Source organism: Salmo salar, chromosome ssa23 (genome assembly GCF_905237065.1).
Source record: "Salmo salar chromosome ssa23, Ssal_v3.1, whole genome shotgun sequence".
NCBI classification, from domain to species: Eukaryota; Metazoa; Chordata; class Actinopteri; order Salmoniformes; family Salmonidae; genus Salmo; species Salmo salar.
This window is the reverse complement of record NC_059464.1, coordinates 45,519,356-45,542,275: the sequence shown is the minus strand read 5'-3', so window position 1 is coordinate 45,542,275 and position 22,920 is coordinate 45,519,356. Positions and strand designations below refer to the sequence as shown.

General features: G+C 41.1%; 1 protein-coding gene across 1 annotated transcript; it reads left to right on the top strand.

The window, feature by feature from the left end:
• The first annotated feature begins 672 nt into the window (after positions 1 to 672).
• On the top strand, positions 673 to 22,566 carry slc17a6a (solute carrier family 17 member 6a). The gene is made up of 11 exons (XM_014170322.2): positions 673 to 1,449; positions 3,280 to 3,535; positions 4,115 to 4,233; positions 5,467 to 5,581; positions 13,500 to 13,674; positions 14,034 to 14,176; positions 14,270 to 14,419; positions 15,555 to 15,687; positions 18,634 to 18,744; positions 19,694 to 19,821; positions 20,089 to 22,566. Exons 1-11 carry the CDS (start codon positions 1,352 to 1,354, stop codon positions 20,413 to 20,415), a joined length of 1,755 nt encoding a protein of 584 aa, XP_014025797.1. The 5' UTR covers positions 673 to 1,351; the 3' UTR covers positions 20,416 to 22,566.
• Positions 22,567 to 22,920: the final 354 nt, after the last annotated feature.

Genomic DNA, 22,920 nt, shown 5'->3' with positions numbered 1-22,920 from the left:
CTTACAGTGAAATGCTTACTGACAAGCCGTTAACCAACAATGTAGTTTTAAGAAAATAAGAGATCATTATTTTTAAATAATTAAGAGATAACAATAACAAATAATTAAAGAGCAGCAAAAATAACAATGACGGGGCTATATGCAGGGGTCACCGGTACGGAGTCAATGTGCGGAGGCACCGGTGTCGAGGTAATTGAGGTAATATGTACATGTAGGTAGAGTTATTAAAGTGACTATGGATAGATAATAACAGAGAGTAGCAGCAGCGTATATGAAGGGGAGGGAGGGGGGCAATACAAATAGTCTGGGTAGCAATTTGATTAGCTGTTCAGGAGTCTTATGGCTTGGGGGTAGAAGCTGTTTAGAAGCCTCTTGGACCTAGACTTGGTGCTCTGGTACCGCTTGCCGTGCGGTAGCAGAGAGAACAGTCTATGACTAGGGTGGCTGGAGTCTTTGACAATTTTTAGGGCCTTCCTCTGATACCACCTGGTATAGAGGTCCTGGATGGCAGGAAGCTTGGCCCCAGTGATGTTCTGGGTCGTACGCACTACCCTCTGTAGTGCCTTACGGTCGGATGCCGAGCAGTTGCCAATGCCAGGCAGTGACGCAACCCGTCAGGATGCAGCTTAAACATTAATCACGTTTTAGTCACGAAGTGTGTACACTGTATGTACATCAACCTTGCCAATATGAACACACCCCTGGTAAAGAGAGACGAGTGTGCGCATGTGTTGTGTATCGCGCGCCACGGAGCGGAGCTGTCGACAGGTACATGACACAGCTGACTGGGCGCGCGCAGCCGTTCGCTCTCCGTGGTGCTGAATGTTCTCCTAACCGCTACCTGCCTCACTGTAGATCGTCACGAAAGATAAGGGAGAGTGGAGCTTCTTCCGCTGGAAAATAGCCATACAATTTTGACCTTTTCCGCATAATCATCGACGTTGTTTCTCTCATGATCTTATCATATTATGGACACATTTCAAACGTTATCAAGAGGGTGATTTTATTTTTTTATTTTTTTATTTTAGCAATTGACTGGGATCTGTAGCCTACAAGATGGCACTGAATGGATGTACATTGCATAAGGCAAAGGAAGATTTATCAGACTGTTTTGTGACTGTGAAACCATACCATATCAGATTGGTCGCCTAATTCTGCAATATAATCGTTTTTTTTTTCTCAGCTCATTCAACACACCTGGCATTGGATGTCTAAACCTCGATTTTCTACCGAGAAAGAGGCACATCATTCGGATTCACATTTTACCGAATATGTTTAGCAATATTTCATATTTGAATTATTTATCGTAATATAAAAGAAATCGAGCAGAAATCAAGAAGAATTTGGAATCATGGAATCCGATCCCGAACCCGTTAAGCATCGGGCTTTCCCGCCCAGTAAAGAAGTGCTGAAGAATTTGGCAGGAAAGACCTTCGGCCATCTGTACAGGTAAAATAAGTAGCTGGAACCCTTCCCCCTTCTCTCTGTCTGCTTTTCACCTCGGATTACGCTAAAACAAATACAAAATAAAAAATAAAAAGCGTAAATAGGGAATTTAAATGTTAAAATCTATATCCATATGTAATGCAGGTGTGAATTGCTTCCTGTCTCATCCAGGCAATGAGAGAAAAAAAATCTCACTAACACCCAAACCCCATGAGAAATAAAATCTCACTTGCAAATTGGTTGCTGTGATTCTGGACTAAATTCAAAAGAGAAAAAAAAACCCACATATTTTTAGATTAATTATCAACAGGACAGGAAGTGGAAATGCACAATAATATCAGAGTGGTCGAATATTTAAGGATCAGATAGTTCCCGGGAGAGTGAGGGTTGTGTTTTAAATAATTAATGCATCAGAACGCGTCGTGACATAAGGGGTCGGCGATATCTGTTACGTTATATATTCATCAGTATTAACCAAGATCGATCTGTTAGATAGCAACTGTCATTCTTTGTGGTCGTGTAAAATGCGACACTGCATTGGAATCAGGGAATGGATTTTGATAGGAAAATTGTAGGCTACTCCGATGACGGAAAATACTCGATATATATATAGGCTACCATGGTGATCACATTACTTGTTTCTAAATTCAGGTTTTGATCGAATAATTTTAAAATGATAGAAAAACATGATCATTCTAAATTGTCAGGGTTTGAAACACGTGACTTTCCAAAAGCATTATTTAGGCTAATTAATTTCGTTTTTCGTGACTGAAAATAATGTGCTTTTCACTATAAAGATTGATGATTGATTGAAACAAATTTGTAAAACACATATACAATTGTAAGAGCTAATAAAAATGTTTTACATTGCATTTTATTAGCAATCTATTTTTTGAAACATCTATTTTTTTTCTGTCATGGTTTATTCATTATAGTGTTTCTATTCCCTGTGGTTGGAGGTGTTAACCATTCCACTGAATAGTAATGCCGTGATACATCACACAATACAATGTTGGCAGAAGACTCTTGGTTTTCCTATGCAATCTTATTTTATCACATCTGTCGAATTTAGTAGCCTATAATTTGTTATGATACGTCTTACATTTTAATCTAATAAAATGCAAAACTCGATCTTAATACATTTAATTGGTTATCTTACTGAGCTCTCAGTATACCGACACAGACAGTCTATATGTAGCATACATGTAAGTTCAGTGCTGTCTGTGTACTGCTGCAATGCGGTACGAAGGTCCTTTTATTGTATTCATTTAGCCAAGCTGTCGTTCTTAGAACAGGTGGAATTTAAACACTGAACGGAACATTGAACGGTAAAAATGTTATAGTTTCACAAATAACATCAGCATTCTAACTCTTGATTTGCACTTCAGAATACAATTACTACAAATTTCCATGCTATTTTAAATTATGTTTCAATATTTGAAGAACGAGTAAAAATATATATATATATTTTTAAAGAAAAATATGAATAAAAGAGACAAACAGAAGGTGATTCAGTTTAATTTAGAGAATAAACACTTTTTTCACACCAATCCGAATGATCTTCCAGAATTTCCTTCAAAACATTCAAAATAAGTGCATATATCCTTATTCTTTACCTTATAATACAACGAAATGTCCCCACTTTCTCGCCGTAGCCATCATCTATCTGGTGTTAATTAGCTTAGCCTATAGGCCTATTCAATTTAAAAGCCAAACTGTTTGCCATGTAACTTTTAAATAAGCCTGATAATTACAAGAATAGACAAATATTTATTTTTTAAGGAAATACAGGATGTTATTAATAGTCCTACGGGTGCCTGTTTGGTCTAAAAGGGTGGTGGAGAAACGTCAGAAGACAGGTGAGGTGATCGAGTTAACGGAGGACGGACGGCCTTCGGAGCAGCAGGAGAAGAAACCGCCTTTATGTGACTGCACGTGCTTCGGCCTCCCTCGCCGTTACATCATCGCCATCATGAGCGGCCTCGGTTTCTGCATCTCCTTCGGTATCCGGTGTAACCTGGGCGTGGCTATCGTGGGCATGGTCAATAACAGTACCATACACAAGGACGGCAAGATCATCATCACAGAGGTGCCTGCCGTATTTTAGCTGCGTCCCAAATGACACCCTATTCCATACATAGTGAACTGGTTTTTACCAGAACCCTAGGGGCCCTCAAATGGAACACTACTTCCTATGGGACCTGGTCAAAAGCAGTGCACTATATAAGCGGTGAATTGGTTGCCAATAGGAATGGGAACGATATGACCCAGTCCCCCGCCCGCTCTTCTTCTGCATCTGAGATAGCAAAGGCACGATTTCAGTTGAATGAGTCATCCAACAAACAGACACCATAGCCCACATAAGCCCTGCAGTCATCACGACTTTTTATCATTAGACATAAAGTCTGCAAACTTAAATTAGCAAATGAATAGAGTTGGAATTCCAACTTTGATCCTTTTTCCCCATCCCTTTCTGTTGGCCCAAGCAACATTTTCTTGTTGAAATGGCCTTATAAGAATCCAAAGCCTGTATTAATACCTTTCACACAATTTTACTTGATAATGTTTATTTTCAGAAAAAAAAGAGGACAATCAGGACATTGTTATGCATATGGTTCATTAATAACTCATCTGGTGTTTCTATGTGTTATTGTTTGGTTATGGGAAGAAAGCGAAGTTCAACTGGGATCCAGAGACGGTGGGGATGATCCACGGTTCCTTCTTCTGGGGCTACATAGTCACTCAAATACCCGGAGGGTGGATATGCTCACGACTGGCAGCAAACAGGTAAATATCATCCCATTTTTTGGGGTATTTTAACCATATTAAATAGTATAACATGTATCTATACTGAAGTTTTCTTTGGGAAAAAAATAAAGTAGGCGTAACACAGTTAATATATTATATTATATTCCTTTCTGTTCTATTCTAGCTGCGCTGAAACTTCACCACAGTTCAGTTCTGTTACTTTTTTGGTTGACATCTACCTGTGAGATGTATAACCAGAGTCACACCGTTTCAGTTTAAAGCAGACACTTGTTAAATCCAGATGTATAACCAGAGTAACACCGTTTCAGTTTAAAGCAGACACTTGTTAAATCCAGATGTGTGTCAGACGGGTGGATTTAGCTGGTATCACGGAGGAGGACTCTGACCTCCCGCCAGATATTGGGGATTCTATTACCGGCTCGAGGCGTGCCTCCTCGTGCCTCCTCGTGATAATGAGCTCCCACGGGACTACCGTTTCGGATCTTTTTTTATTTTTTATTTTTAACTCGGTGGGAGGCATGGCAACGGGCACTAGTAATGCCAGACATGTTATTTGCGCTCAAGTGTTCACAGATAGGACGAGATAAAAATGAACAAATAGGCCTATCATTTTTATTTCCCAATTGTTGCTTTAAAATAAAAATGTTCGCGTTTCATTAGACAACATTATAGGCTATATACACAACCATACAAAATCATTCCTGTGGAAATAGGCGATATTCTATTCTATTCTGTAAATCGCCCTGGATAAGAGCGTCTGCTAAATGACTAAAATATCCATGTATTTTATTATATTCCTATCCACGTTGAGACAGGATTGAGATGATAAGAGATGGTTTAGTGTAATTCAGCAGGGACCGTCTCTAGTCTGTCCCAGCTGAGCGCCTTCTGCCGTAACAGACTGTCCTCACCTTGTCATTTCACCCCTAAACGAAGCTTCCGCTGAAATGAACACGTTTTATTTTGTTCTTTCTTTTCTCATATCTTGATTCTTTTTATGTTTTAAATGTCCAGCATGATAGTTAGAACACATAGAGAGAAAATATGATTATTTTAGCTGTACATGAAATATGAAAATAATGAAAGCATTTTGTTGAACATAATTCCATGTCGGTCCATGTACAGTATTTTATGTCCACTTTGGTTTACAGCACAGTATTCATTCAATTGATATGCTAGGGCCAGCTAATGTATGGGATTGTGATTGGATGGATTACAAATAGTATTTCCGTTGTTTCTCTTTGTTCGCAGAGTGTTTGGGCTAGCCATCTTCCTCACGTCCACCCTCAACATGCTCATCCCCTCCGCTGCCCGGGTGGACTATCGCTGCGTCATCTGTGTTCGGATACTACAAGGTCTGGTGGAGGTAAGACTGTGGGCTGCTGATTGGTTGGTTTGCTCCTATATCACACACGTTGTTTAACCTTCCATTGAGGTCAGAACACTTCTTTCCCGAGGGAGACCTTGTCATTAATTATGCATATCAGCATTAAAATAAACCAATAGGTGTGAGACCTTAATAACATGAGAAAGGTCCACAAGACACATCTACTGCTAACAAATCTGCCTTTTCTGCTTCTCGTTGTGCATCAGTATTATGGCAGTGTTTATTTCTAGACTTTTGGTGTTCATTCAAGATCATCACAGAGATCATAGGATTGGAATACCATATCACTAAAGCACTAGTGTAAGTGGAAGCATTATATCTGTGTACACAGTTACACAGAAAATGCATTTGAAAATATGTACACTTTAAAACTGCAGCGTCATTCTATCTGTGTACCTGCATTCAATGTACTGTATGCTGTTTTTGTGAGGAAGCTCTTAGACTCTGTCATGCCTGACCCTGAGCTTTAGAGAAAACAAGAAACATACCTGGGAAATGTGGGGGGAGAGGTGTAGGGTTGCTCACCTTTAAAGACAAATAAACTAAAGAAAGGAAACCCACGTGACGCCATCATCAAATCAAATCACACCAAATAGAGAAGGAAAAGGAGGATGTAGCAGCGGTGAAATACCACTATCATACTGAAATACCACTATCAGACTGAAATACCACTATCAGACTGAAATACCACTATCAGACTGAAGGACCACTATCAGACTGAAATACCACTATCAGACTGAAATACCACTATCAGACTGAAATACCACTATCAGACTGAAATACCACTATCAGACTGAAATACCACTATCAGACTGAAATACCACTATCAGACTGAAATACCACTATCAGACTGAAGGACCACTATCAGACTGAAATACCACTATCAGACTGAAATACCACTATCAGACTGAAATACCACTATCAGACTGAAATACCACTATCAGACTGAAATACCACTATCAGACTGAAATACCGTTATCAGACTGAAATACCACTATCAGACTGAAATACCGCTATCAGACTGAAGGACCACTATCAGACTGAAATACGACTATCAGACTGAAATACCACTATCAGACTGAAATACCACTATCAGACTGAAATACCACTATCAGACTGAAATACCACTATCAGACTGAAGGACCACTATCAGACTGAAATACCACTATCAGACTGAAATACCACTATCAGACTGAAATACCACTATCAGACTGAAGGACCACTATCAGACTGAAATACCGCTATCATACTGAAGGACCACTATCAGACTGAAATACCACTATCAGACTGAAATACCACTATCAGACTGAAATACCACTATCAGACTGAAATACCGCTATCAGACTGAAGGACCACTATCAGACTGAAGGACCACTATCAGACTGAAATACCACTCTCAGACTGAAATACCACTATCAGACTGAAATACCGCTATCAGACTGAAGGACCACTATCAGACTGAAATACCACTATCAGACTGAAATACCACTATCAGACTGAAATACCACTATCAGACTGAAATACCACTATCAGACTGAAGGACCACTATCAGACTGAAATACCGCTATCAGACTGAAATACCGCTATCAGACTGAAATACCACTATCAGATTGAAATACCGCTATCAGACTGAAGGACCGCTATCAGACTGAAATACCACTATCAGACTGAAATACCACTATCAGACTGAAATACCACTATCAGACAGAAATACCACTATCAAACTGAAATACCGCTATCAGACTGAAATACCGTTATCAGACTGAAATACCACTATCAGACTGAAATACCGCTATCAGACTGAAGGACCACTATCAGACTGAAATACGACTATCAGACTGAAATACCACTATCAGACTGAAATACCACTATCAGACTGAAATACCGCTATCAGACTGAAGAACCGCTATCAGACTGAAATACCACTATCAGACTGAAATACCACTATCAGACTGAAATACCACTATCAGACTGAAATACCACTATCAGACTGAAATACCGCTATCAGACTGAAATACCGCTATCAGACTGAAATACCACTATCAGACTGAAATACCACTATCAGACTGAAGGACCACTATCAGACTGAAATACCGCTATCAGACTGAAATACCACTATCAGACTGAAATACCACTATCAGACTGAAATACCACTATCAGACAGAAATACCACTATCAGACTGAAATACCACTATCAGACTGAAATACCACTATCAGACTGAAATACCACTATCAGACTGAAGGACCACTATCAGACTGAAATACCGCTATCAGACTGAAATACCGCTATCAGACTGAAATACCGCTATCAGACTGAAATACCACTATCAGACTGAAGGACCGCTATCAGACTGAAATACCACTATCAGACTGAAATACCGCTATCAGACTGAAATACCACTATCAGACTGAAATACCACTATCAGACTGAAATACCGTTATCAGACTGAAACACCACTATCAGACTGAAATACCGCTATCAGACTGAAATACCGCTATCAGACTGAAATACCGCTATCAGACTGAAATACCACTATCAGACTGAAATACCGCTATCAGACTGAAATACCGCTATCAGACTGAAATACCGCTATCAGACTGAAATACCACTATCAGACTGAAATACCACTATCAGACTGAAATACCGCTATCAGACTGAAATACCGCTATCAGACTGAAATACCGCTATCAGACTGAAATACCGGTATCAGACTGAAATACCACTATCAGACTGAAATACCGCTATCAGACTGAAGGACCGCTATCAGACTGAAGAACCACTATCAGACTGAAATACCACTATCAGACTGAAGGACCACTATCAGACTGAAATACCACTATCAGACTGAAATACCACTATCAGACTGAAATACCACTATCAGACTGAAGGACCACTATCAGACTGAAATACCGCTATCAGACTGAAATACCGCTATCAGACTGAAATACCACTATCAGACTGAAAGACCACTATCAGACTGAAGGACCAGTATCAGACTGAAGGACCACTATCAGACTGAAGCACCGCTATCAGACTGAAGGACCACTATCAGACTGAAATACCACTATCAGACTGAAATACCGCTATCAGACTGAAGGACCGCTATCAGACTGAAGGACCGCTATCAGACTGAAATACCGCTATCAGACTGAAATACCACTATCAGACTGAAATACCACTATCAGACTGAAATACCGCTATCAGACTGAAATACTGCTATCAGACTGAAGGACCGCTATCAGACTGAAGGACCACTATCAGACTGAAATACCACTATCAGACTGAAATACCGCTATCAGACTGAAATACCACTATCAGACTGAAATACCACTATCAGACTGAAATACCACTATCAGACTGAAGGACCACTATCAGACTGAAATACCGCTATCAGACTGAAATACCACTATCAGACTGAAATACCGCTATCAGACTGAAATACCACTATCAGACTGAAGGACCGCTATCAGACTGAAATACCACTATCAGACTGAAATACCACTATCAGACTGAAATACCACTATCAGACTGAAATACCACTATCAGACTGAAATACCGCTATCAGACTGAAATACCGCTATCAGACTGAAGGACCACTATCAGACTGAAGGACCGCTATCAGACTGAAATACCACTATCAGACTGAAATACCACTATCAGACTGAAATACCGCTATCAGACTGAAGGACCGCTATCAGACTGAAGGACCGCTATCAGACTGAAATACCACTATCAGACTGAAATACCGCTATCAGACTGAAGGACCGCTATCAGACTGAAATACCGATATCAGTCTGAAGGACCACTATCAGACTGAAATACCACTATCAGACTGAAATACCGCTATCAGACTGAAATACCACTATCAGACTGAAATACCGATATCAGTCTGAAGGACCACTATCAGACTGAAATACCACTATCAGACTGAAGAACCACTATCAGACTGAAGGCCCACTATCAGACTGAAGGACCACTATCAGACTGAAGGACCACTATCAGACTGAAATACCACTATCAGACTGAAATACCACTATCAGACTGAAATACCGCTATCAGACTGAAATACCGCTATCAGACTGAAATACCACTATCAGACTGAAATACCACTATCAGACTGAAATACCACTATCAGACTGAAATACCACTATCAGACTGAAATACCACTATCAGACTGAAATACCGCTATCAGACTGAAATACCACTATCAGACTGAAATACCGATATCAGTCTGAAGGACCACTATCAGACTGAAATACCACTATCAGACTGAAGAACCACTATCAGACTGAAGGCCCACTATCAGACTGAAGGACCACTATCAGACTGAAGGACCACTATCAGACTGAAATACCACTATCAGACTGAAATACCACTATCAGACTGAAATACCGCTATCAGACTGAAATACCGCTATCAGACTGAAATACCACTATCAGACTGAAATACCACTATCAGACTGAAGGACCACTATCAGACTGAAGGACCACTATCAGACTGAAATACCACTATCAGACTGAAATACCACTATCAGACTGAAATACCACTATCAGACTGAAGGACCACTATCAGACTGAAATACCACTATCAGACTGAAGGACCACTATCAGACTGAAATACCACTATCAGACTGAAGAACCACTATCAGACTGAAGGACCACTATCAGACTGAAGGACCACTATCAGACTGAAATACCACTATCAGACTGAAATACCACTATCAGACTGAAGAACCACTATCAGACTGAAATACCGCTATCAGACTGAAATACCGCTATCAGACTGAAATACCACTATCAGACTGAAATACCACTATCAGACTGAAATACCACTATCAGACTGAAATACCACTATCAGACTGAAGGACCACTATCAGACTGAAGGACCACTATCAGACTGAAATACCACTATCAGACTGAAATACCACTATCAGACTGAAATACCACTATCAGACTGAAGGACCACTATCAGACTGAAATACCACTATCAGACTGAAATACCACTATCAGACTGAAATACCACTATCAGACTGAAATACCACTATCAGACTGAAATACCACTATCAGACTGAAGGACCACTATCAGACTGAAATACCACTATCAGACTGAAATACCACTATCAGACTGAAGGTCATCTTTCCTTTATTATTTTTGTTCATTTTTTAATCCTCCTGTCCTATGAATAGAAGCCTCCTACCCTCCATCCTTCTATCTCTCCATCCCTCCATCTATCCATCCCTCCATCTATCCATCCCTCCATCTCTCTATCCCTCCATCTCTCCATCCTTCCATCTCTCCATCCCTCCAGCTCTCTATCCCTCCATCTCTCCATCCTTCCATCTCTCCATCTCTCCATCCCTCCATCTCTCTATCCCTCCATCTCTCCATCCTTCCATCTCTCCATCCCTCCAGCTCTCCATCCCTCCATCCCTCTATCCCTCCAGCTCTCTATCCCTCATCCCTCTATCTCTCCATCCCTCCAGCTCTCTATCCATCCATTTCTCCATCTCTCCATCCCTCCATCCCTCCAGCTCTCCATCCCTCCATCTCTCCATCCCTCCAGCTCTCTATCCCTCCATCTCTCCATCCCTCCATCCCTCTATCTATCCATCCTTCCATCCCTCCATCCCTCCATCCCTCAATGGAGAAACAGAAGCAATCTGTGTCTGAGCTCCGTCCTCCCTTGTGCATCGACTTCTTACTGCAAATTAAACATTAGCATTTCAGGGTGACTCCCACAGCAAGCCCAAGCAATTTGTGTCTATCAATAGTTGATTGTGTGCCACTTAGTGAGTAATTGAAAATTTATGGGAGCAATTCTCTTTTTGTGGCGTAGTAGGATCGTTAGCTTGAATCTGCCCTGGCTGACTCAGTCTCAGGTCGTGTCTCAAATGGCGCCCTATTCCATATATAGTCTGAAATGGTACTCTATTCCATATATAGTCTCAAATGGCCCTCTATTCCATATATAGTCTCAAATGGCACCCTATTCCATATATAGTCTCAAATGGTACTCTATTCCATATATAGTCTCAAATGGTACTCTATTTCATATATAGTCTCAAATGGTACTCTATTCCATATATAGTCTCAAATGGCCCTCTATTCCAATGATAGTCTCAAATGGCACCCTATTCCATATATAGTCTCAAATGGCACCCTATTCCATATATAGTCTCAAATGGCACCCTATTCCGTATATAGTCTCAAATGGTACTCTATTCCATATATAGTCTCAAATGGCATTCTATTTCATATATAGTCTGTAATGGTACTCTATTTCATATATAGTCTCAAATGGCACCCTATTCCATATATATAGTCTCAAATGACACCTGATTCCATATATATATTATTCCCTAAGCAGTGCACTACTTTTGACCAGGGTCGAATAGGCTGCCATTTGACACAGCCGCAGTCCCACCTCAACCCATTTATCCAGAGTAGGAAAGTTCAGCTCAGATGTGTCGTGTCAGTTTGTTTTTGATAAGACATGATAATCTTGCTTGTATTTGACTAATGAGAAGAACTGGCTGCTCAGTTGTCAGTGCCCTTTACAAACACTGACTCATCCCAATCTGATTTATTACTGAATATTTGTTTGATGATATTAAATCCTATTTGGTTAAGTCATTTGGAAATTGTCTGCGTCATTTTAAGGTCAGGATATAAGAGGGAAATGAATGCAGGACTGAATTACATGACCCACTCTGTCAGTCGGTCGGTTTGTACGTTTCTCTGTCAGTCTGTCTGTTCAACAGACAGGTACAACGCTGTGTACTACTCCCTTCACAGAACAGCGCAAACTGGCTCTAACCAGAATAGAAAGAGGAGTGGGAGGCCCCGGTGCACAACTGAGCAAGAGGACAAGTACATTAGAGTGTCTAGTTTAAGAAACAGACGCCACACAAGTCCTCAACTGGCAGCTTCATTAAATAGTACCCGCAAAACAGCAGTCTCAATGTCAACAGTGAAGAGGCGGCTCCAGGATGCTGGCCTTCTAGGCAGAGTTGCAAAGGAAAAGCCATATCTCAGACTGACCAATAAAATGAAAAGATTAAGATGGGCAAAAGAACACATACACTGGACAGAGGAACTCTGCCTAGAAGGCCAGCATCCTGGAGTCGCCTCTTCACTGTTGACATTGAGACTGGTGTTTTGTGTGTACTATTTAATGAAGCTGCCAGTTGAGGACTTGTGAGGCGTCTGTTTCTCAAACTAGACACTCTAATGTACTTGTCCTCTTGCTCAGTTGTGCACCGGGGCCTCCCACTCCTCTTTCTATTCTGGTTAGTCAGGTTGCGCTGTTCTGTGAAGGGAGTAGTACACAGCGTTGTACCAGATCTTCAGTTTCTTGACAATTTCTCACATGGGATAGCCTTCCTTTCTCAGAACAAGAATAGACTGACGAGTTTCAGAAGAAAGTTAATTGTTTCTGGCCATTTTGAGCCTGTAATCGAACCCACAAATGCTGACGCTCCAGATACTCAACTAGTCTAAAGAAGGCCAGTTTTATTGCTTCTTTAATCAGAACTACAGTTTTCAGCTGTACTAACATAATTACAAAAGGGTTTTCTAATGATAAATTAGCCTTTTAAATGATACATTTGGATTAGCTAACACAACATGCCATTGGAACACAGGAGTGATGGTTGCTGATAATGGGTCTCTGTACGCCTATGTAGATATTCCATAAAAAATCTGCCATTTCCAGCTACAATAGTCATTAACAACATTAACAATGTCTACACTGTATTTCTGATCAATTTGATGTTATTTCAATGGACAATTTTTAAAATTTTCTTTCAAAACAAGGACATTTCTAAGTGACCCCAAACCTTTGAACAGTAGTGTATGTATAATATAATATATCATATACTATGTGTTCCTCCATAGGGAGTGACCTACCCAGCCTGTCATGGCATCTGGAGTAAGTGGGCCCCACCACTGGAGAGGAGCCGTCTGGCCACCACCTCATTCTGTGGATCATATGCTGGTGCCGTGATAGCCATGCCTCTGGCTGGGATCTTGGTCCAGTACTCTGGCTGGTCCTCCGTCTTCTATCTGTACGGTAGGTTCATCACCTGGAAAACAGTGGCACTTGTTACTGAGTGGACTATCCTGGCTAAATCACCGTCCATAGTTATTCTTAGAGTAGCTATATCTGTCCTAGGGGGATCCTTTTTGAGACAAGATTGTCTATTTGACTTTATTTGTGTCTGTTGACTAAAAAACTAAATCTGGAATAACCCATAAATATACATATACCTCATATTTTATGAATCAGATTTACAGTAATATAACTCTCTCTCTTTCTCACTCTCTCTTTCCTCTCTCTCTCTCTGTCTGTCTCTCTCTCTCTCTCTGTCTCTCTCTCTCTCTCTCTCTCTCTGCCTCTCTCTCTCTCTCTGTCTCTGTCTCTCGCTCTAGGCTGCTTTGGGATGTTCTGGTACATGTTCTGGATCCTGGTGTCCTATGAGAGCCCAGAGGTTCACCCCACCATCACCGCCGAGGAGAGACGTTACATCGAGGAGAGCATCGGAGAGGGTCAAGAACTATTCGGTCCTGCTAGCGTGAGTTCTCTTCCTTCTCCTCCTTCTCCTCCTCTTCTCCACCTATCCAACTAACTGACATGTGCTCTGCTATACACAACTATGGCTCTGCAGAAATACAAGACTCCATGGAGGAAGTTCTTCACCTCAATGCCCGTCTATGCTATCATCGTGGCCAACTTCTGCAGGAGCTGGACCTTTTACCTCCTCCTCATCAGCCAGCCGGCCTACTTCGAGGAGGTGTTCGGCTTCGAGATCAGCAAGGTAAAATGATGAGCCGTTCACTCACAATGCCAGCCAGGTGTGAATAGTTGGCTTGATTTGTGTAAGACGTAACCGGGACAAACAAAACTCATCAGACATTCTAATAAAAAAAAATATCCATTGTGTCAAATGCATTGTACATCACTTGTACGGGGCGTATCAATTGCTTTACTGAGTACCAGTGTTGGATTTCATTTCCATTTCGTAACATTGAGGGTAAAATGTCCTCTAGACACCAAACACAGACACATGCTGGTCTGCGTCCTAAATGGCATCCTATTGGCCCGGCTATCAAAAGTAGTGCACTACGTAGTAAATAGCGTTTCATTTTGGGATGCAGACCTGGCGTTTGAATTAGATCGTTGTTCCCAGGGAGAGTAGTGCCGATATAACTCAGGCTGGTCTGACAGGTGTAATAATTCAGATGCTGGGTGGATCGCTGGCCCTCTTGTGGATCAGGGTGTGAATTATAGCCTTGGTGTGATATTTGGAGTCAGGGGTGGTTAAAGCACGTAGGAAGATGTGTTCTGGGACAATCACTGTTTTTTTTAGGATATACATTTTTTGAGCTGTCATATTTGGGAGGATGGATTTAAGAGGTGTAGCTTGAAAGATGATATCTCTCTTTTCTCCTCCCTCCGCACCCTGCACCATTACTGTTATCATGATACGTCATGACATCATGATACGTCATGACATCATAATACATCATGACATCATGACATCATGACATTATGATACATCATGACATTATGATACATCATGACATCATGATACATGGGAACACGTCAAGGCCATGAATGACAAACTAATCTGCGTTTGAAAGATCTCAACACAGAACAACATAACAAGGAGAAATTGCGCACATGTTGGAAACAGACTTCTGAAATGAAATTTGACACATAATAAATATGTATCTAGATGGGCCATTTCATAGGTTGTCAGTTTTGGCATTGACTGCCATGTCGATGTTAATTACGGTCAACTTGAATGTTGAAATGTTAATGGTTTACTGTATGTGTTGTCAGGTGTGCATGCTGTCAGCACCTCCACACTTACTGAGGACCATCATCAAGCCCCTTAATGTTATTGTTAATGTTTGTATTTATGTTATTGTTGATGTTGATGTTGTCAGGTGGGCATGGTGTCGGCCCTGCCTCACTTGGTGATGACCATCATCGTGCCCATCGGAGGACAGCTGGCTGACTGGCTTCGCACCAGAAACATCCTGTCTACTACCACCGTCAGGAAGATCATGAACTGTGGAGGTGAGGGCTACATAAGGACTTCATAAGGACTTCATAAGGGCTACATAGGGATTTCAAAAGGGCTACATAGAAAACTTTGTAACACATTCATAATCTATACAGATCATCCTGTCAACTTCCACCGTCATGGTCTGGAAGATCATGAACTGTGGAGATAAGGATGAGCTACATCAAATTTCAAATCAAATCAAATTTATTTTTATATAGCCCTTCGTACATCAGCTGATATTCTCAAAGTGCTGTACAGAAACCCAGCCTAAAACCCCAAACAGCAAGCAAAGCATGTGAAAGAAGCACGGTGGCTAGGAAAAACTCCCTAGGAAAAACTCCCTAGAAAGGCCAAAAACCTAGGAAGAAACCTAGAGAGGAACCAGGCTATGAGGGGTGGCCAGTCCTCTTCTGGCTGTGCAGGGTGGATATTATAACAGAACATGGTCAAAATGTTAAAATGTTAAAATGTTCATAAATGACCAGCATGGTCAAATAATAATAATCATAGTAGTTGTCGAGGGTGCAACAAGCACGTCCGGTGAACAGGTCAGGGTTCCATAGCCGCAGGCAGAACAGTTGAAACTGGAGCAGCAGCACGGCCAGGTGGACTGGGGACAGCAAGGAGTCATCATACCAGGTAGTCCTGAGGCATGGTCCTAGGGCTCAGGTCCTCCGAGAGAAAGACAGAAAGAGAGAAAGAGAGAATTAGAGAGAGCATATTTAAATACACACAGGACACCGGATAAGACAAGAGAAATACTCCAGATGTAACAGACTGACCCTAGCCCCCCGACACATAAACTACTGCAGCATAAATACTGGAGGCTGAGACAGGAGGGATCAGAAGACACTGTGGCCCCATCCGATGATACCCCGGACAGGGCCAAACAGGCAGGATATAACCCCACCCACTTTGCCAAAGCACAGCCCCCACACCACTAGAGGGATGTCTCCAACCACCAACTTACCGTCCTAAGACAAGGCCGAGTATAGCCCACAACGATCTCCGCCATGGCACAACCCAAGGGGGGGCGCCAACCCAGACAGGAAGACCACGTCAGTGACTCAACCCACTCAAGTGACGCACCCCTCCCATGGACGGCATGGAAGAACACCAGTAGGCCAGTGACTCAGCCTCTGTAAAAGGGTTAGAGGCAGAGAATCCCAGTGGAAAGAGGGGAACCGGCAAGGCAGAGACAGCAAGGGTGGTTGGTTGCTCCAGCCTTTCCGTTCACCTTCACACTCCTGGGCCAGACTATACTTAATCATAGGACCTACTGAAGAGATAAGTCTTCAGTAAAGACTTAAAGGTTGAGACTGAGTCTGCGTCTCTCACATTGGTAGGCAGACCATTCCATAAAAATGGAGCTCTATAGGAGAAAGCCCTACCTCCAGCCGTTTGCTTAGAAATTCTAGGGACAATTAGGAGGCCTGCGTCTTGTGACCGTAGCGTACGTGTAGGTATGTACGGCAGGACCAAATCGGAAAGATAGGTAGGAGCAAGCCCATGTAATGCTTTGTAGGTTAGCAGTAAAACCTTGAAATCAGCCCTTGCCTTAACAGGAAGCCAGTGTAGGGAGGCTAACACTGGAGTAATATGATCCAATTTTTTGGTTCTAGTCAGGACTTCATAAGGACTTCATAACACATGCATAACCTATACATAACACATTCCTAACCTGTTCATATCACATTGTAGACTGTAGGTCAACAAGGATAATAACTAGACTGTAGGTCACCAAGGATAATAACTAGACTGTAGGTCACCAAGGATAATAACTAGACTGTAGGTCACCAAGGATAATAACTAGACTGTAGGTCACCAAGGATAATAACTAGGCTGTAGGTCACCAAGGATAATAACTAGGCTGTAGGTCACCAAGGATAATAACTAGACTGTAGGTCACCAAGGATAATAACTAGACTGTAGGTCACCAAGGATAATAACTAGGCTGTAGGTCACCAAGGATAATAACTAGGCTGTAGGTCACCAAGGATAATAACTAGACTGTAGGTCACCAAGGATAATAACTAGACTGTAGGTCACCAAGGATAATAACTAGGCTGTAGGTCACCAAGGATAATAACTAGGCTGTAGGTCACCAAGGATAATAACTAGACTGTAGGTCACCAAGGATAATAACTAGACTGTAGGTCACCAAGGATAATAACTAGGTTGTAGGTCACCAAGGATAATAACTAGGCTGTAGGTCACCAAGGATAATAACTAGGCTGTAGGTCACCAAGGATAATAACTAGACTGTAGGTCACCAAGGATAATAACTAGACTGTAGGTCACCAAGGATAATAACTAGGCTGTAGGTCACCAAGGATAATAACTGGGCTGTAGGTCACCAAGGATAATAACTAGACTGTAGGTCACCAAGGATAATAACTAGACTGTAGGTCACCAAGGATAATAACTAGGTTGTAGGTCACCAAGGATAATAACTAGGTTGTAGGTCACCAAGGATAATAACTAGGCTGTAGGTCACAAAGAAGCATACTAACTGTAATAGGGTTTTCCTTTCCTCTTGCTTGCACTGAGTTGGCAGATAGTGACTTGTTTTAAGAGGGTTTTTCACTTGCAAAGGTTGTGATATGAGGTTGTTTTACTATACCTACTGTAGTTGAATGCACTGATTGAAAGTCACTTTGGATAAAGTGTATCTGCTAAGTGACTAAAATGTATTGTTGTTGCCTGTGTGTATGTGTGTATGCCTGTGTGTATGTGTGTGTGTGTGAGAATGTATTGTTGTTGCCTGTGTGTATGTGTGTATGCCTGTGTGTATGTGTGTGTGTGTGAGAATGTATTGTTGTTGCCTGTGTGTATGTGTGTATGCCTGTGTGTATGTGTGTGTGTGTGAGAATGTATTGTTGTTGCCTGTGTGTATGTGTGTATGCCTGTGTGTATGTGTGTGTGTGTGAGAATGTATTGTTGTTGCCTGTGTGTAGGGTTTGGAATGGAGGCCACCTTGCTTCTTGTGGTCGGTTTCTCTCACACCAAGGGTGTGGCCATCTCCTTCCTGGTCATGGCTGTGGGCTTCAGTGGCTTCGCTATATCAGGTGAGGGGTAGAACATTTGAAAGATTTTGTAAACAATTAAATGTTCAAGTTGAACACTCTCTTTTAGGCCCGGGATTTAATCATGTTCCGAGCTTTGTCGGCTATGCACCTTTTAAAGGTAATATTTCGGCGTTCACTGTAATAAATAAATAAATAAAAGCCAACTTAAACAATTGCCTAATCAGTGTTATTCTGTGAGTTGAGTGGACAAGAATTTGTGCTAATGTGGTTAGTTTGTTTACTCAACAACCTCTGCTCGAGGTGAGCTAAACTTGAACAAGCTTGTTGAGTAAAATTACAAATTCATCTTTGCTCCAAACCACTCACTTCATTATCCTATTTCCCAGCATAGTCTATTGCAGGTTCATTTTCATAATTGCTTGTTTCAGTAAATGGCTTTCCCAGTTTATATGATTTAGGTAGTCTCAATAGTCAATCTTCCCTACTCCGGCAGTCATTCTCAATGCAGGTTGCGGATGATTAAAACTTAAAATTGTTGGAATTATACACGACTTTGCAAGCCAGCATAATGTTTCTTGCCGGTATGATATGGCCTCTAAAATAGGAGTTTCAGACCATTGTGTTAGGGTGTAACTGAACCCTCAAATAAAGGTATTCTGATATACTGTACAGTATATAATGTTGTGTCATAAACCTTTTAAATATAAAGATAACAACGCTACATATTCACTTGGACACTCGCTTGGTGAACGCTACAGGGCTGAAAGGCACTGAATACAACAACCATGTCTCTGTCACTTAACAAACACATTCAATGTGTAGTAACTATCATTTGCTCGAAAGGCACACTGTAAAATATGCAATTAATAAGGTCGAATAAATTATCTGGTTGAATTGTGTGTTCACTCAACCTAAAATTCTGATTTTAAATCACATATACTGACTGTTTATCTTCTTGACCGTTTTCATAAAACGATGTATTTTGTAGGTTTCAATGTGAACCACCTGGATATCGCCCCTCGCTATGCCAGTATCCTGATGGGTATATCTAACGGTGTGGGAACCCTGTCAGGGATGGTGTGCCCACTCATCGTGGGGGCCATGACCAAAAACAAGGTACACATTCTGTTTCAGGAAGCTAGTTCGTTTTTTGGAGGTGGGTATGTGGTTAACAGCTGGTGACTTAAATGTTCTACAAGTTCCAACTGGTTAACTACAATATACCACTATAATTGTTATGGTTTACCATATAGAGACAAAGTATGTTCCTTCACGCCAACAAAACTTTATGTTCAAGTTTATTTGTCTTGTTATAAACACATTTGAAATCTTACTCACCAGAGCTCCCATTTCCTGTGTTCTGGCATCACTTCCTGTCTCTAGACTCGAGAGGAGTGGCAGTGGGTGTTCCTCATCGCTGCCCTGGTTCACTACGGAGGGGTCATCTTCTACGGGATCTTTGCGTCGGGCGAGAAGCAGCCATGGGCCGACCCGGAGCTGACCAGCGACGAGAAGTGTGGCTTCATCGACGAGGACGAGCTGGCAGAGGAGACGGGTGACATCACACAGGGCTATAGTGGTGGCATGGCGGCAGTAGGCGCAGGGAAGAGTTACGGGGCCACTACAACTGGGCTCAACGGGGGCTGGGTGGCACCAGACAGCTGGGAGAATGTAGAGGAGGAACCAGCTGGACAGACCTGGGCAGATTGAGACTACTCATAGAACAGGGCCGTATGTATCAAGTGTATCAGAGCAGAAGTGCAGATTTTGGATCATGTTTTGCCTTTTATATCATAATGAATAATATTAGGTGGCTGATCCTAGATCAGCTATCCTACTCTGAGACGCTTGATACATACGGCCCCAGATATAATCATGTTATGGCAGCGGTTGGGGTGTTCTAGCCTGGTTTCTAATCTGTTTGTGCTGTCTTGCCAACGCCTACAATGACCATAGACCACTCCTACAATGACCACGGCACAAACAGATTTGGGACCAGGCTAGGGTAGTTCACCCACTAAAAGAGAGAGAGAGAGAGAGAGAGAGAGAGAGAAATGCCATTGTGGTTTGCACAAATTAGCATAAAAAAATTAGATACTGTATGTAAAATATTTACGTATATTGCGAAAAAATAAATAATAATAATAATAAAATCACGCGTTGGTTCCACACAAGCAGGTTAAAATATCAGTGTAAAATATATTTTCAGTTCATCGCAACGCAGTGCAATCTGTAATAGAGTGTGATTATAATCCCCATGTCGCCCATCTAGAGCCTTCGATCCTAGCAGTTTAAGGGCAACGGTAGGTCTAGTTATTATACCTTCAAGGCTCCCTAACCTCATAAAAATGTACTTGAAACAACAAACGAGCCAGATATTGTGAACGTCATAGGTCTATAAAACCCTTGTCTGAAATATCACTTTCTGATTGCACTGATACTGTAAGTATTAAAAAATAAAAATAAAAAAAATAAAAAATAGATATTATTATATTTCTTATCAATGGCGTTTTATGTACTTTATATATACTGTTTCTGTGAGACTATTGTGGATTTGGGTCGTCGATCTGTGTGACAAATTGATGTAAAAAGGCCATATTTTTCACGGACATAATCTTTTCAGGGAGTTGTATGATCCGCTTACAAAACAAAGTCTTGTTCTTGAGCAAGGCCTAAACAACTAAGGAAAAGACTTAAACTAAAGTGTGTGTGTGTGTGTGTGTGTGTGTGTGTGTGTGTGTGTGTGTGTGTGTGTGTGTGTGTGTGTGTGTGTGTGTGTGTGCGTGCGTGCGTGCGTGCGTGTGTGTGTGAAGTGTAAAACTCAGTGTAATATTTATATGTGCGTTGTTGCATGAATTTGCTCAAATAGATGTTTCTGATACAGCTTTTTCATAGCCACTGATAGTCCTCATCCCTTTCACTGCTTTATTTTGAAATAATATGTCTAGTACCATACCAGTGATAACATGGACTTTTATGTTCATATTATGGTATCCATGAGAGATTTAAAAATATATATATAATGATTGCACTATAAGCACAGAATTACACTAGAATGAACATTGGCACCCTGGCATCATGACTACAGGGCGGCCATCTTGGGCTGCTATTGTATTTCTACGTGTGAAGGAGAACTTTTCTCTCAAGGGCATCATTGATTGAGCAACTGTGTTTGATGTGCATTGCAATAATTCCCCCATGCAACGGTTGCTACTATCCATCCAGTTTCTGTTCCGTAAACTACTGTAACACTGGCTTGCTGTATCAAACTAGGTATTTTTTGGGGAGTTGTCATAAAGATAAAGGAGAATATAAAGTGTACGTTTATATGAAATAAATCGCTGCTGTTCTAGGTAAAAAAAAAAAGACCAATTACAACATTGCTTTATAATACAGAGAACAATTATAACATTTTTGCCAGACAAGAAAATCTGAAAATCGAAAACAATTGAATGTTTGTGTTGATCTAGATGTGTCTTCATTTCTTTCGTTGCCAACCTACAGTAAGTGGTCCTTTTTGAAAGTATATGGTATTTGTGTAATAACCCACTGAATTATCATGAATATTCATTGGCTTGAATGAATCTTCGTCAATGGGATGTCCTTTCTTTTCCTTATTGTTTGCTAAAAAGTAATAATAATAAATTCTCTGCAAGGGTGTTTAAAAATATATACAAATACTGAAAAAGTACTGACGAATGTTGCTATATTTGGGCTTTGAGTCCGACGTTTATGTATAAATTATAAATGTGTTTGTATGGCTTCTAATAATATCGTGTTTATTGGAGAGGTTTGCTGATGTCAAAAAAGTGTTATATATATAAATGCTGAAATCATTTTATAAAGAAATAACTACCTAAACAATGGCTTTATCCTTTCTTTTTCTTTCCGTCCATTACTTCCTGTGTTTTTCTCAGCGGGCAATAATGTTTGAAATGACATCATTATAATCAGATGAATATTAATTGGTTGAAATTGTTGTAAACTGGCTGTAATGACATCACTTCAACCAGCTTTGCCCGCTGGGTTAAAGCACTGAATGAAGCTTCAGAACCTTCTCAATAGCTCATCCCACAGAGCCGCTGACTGTCTAAGACACATTAGTCTGAGGGAAGACACATTAGTCTGAGGGAAGACACATTAGTCTGAGGGAAGACACCTTAGTCTGAGGGAAGACACATTAGTCTGAGGGAAGACACATTAGTCTGAGGGAAG

Bases quoted from the DNA above. Each gene is read 5' to 3' on its own strand.
- slc17a6a (XM_014170322.2), top strand. From the start codon at position 1,352: ATGGAATCCGATCCCGAACCCGTTAAGCATCGGGCTTTCCCGCCCAGT. The intron at 3,536-4,114 runs GTGCCTGCCGTA...GGTTATGGGAAG, and splicing joins GCAAGATCATCATCACAGAG to AAAGCGAAGTTCAACTGGGA. The intron at 13,675-14,033 runs GTAGGTTCATCA...CTCTCGCTCTAG, and splicing joins CTCCGTCTTCTATCTGTACG to GCTGCTTTGGGATGTTCTGG.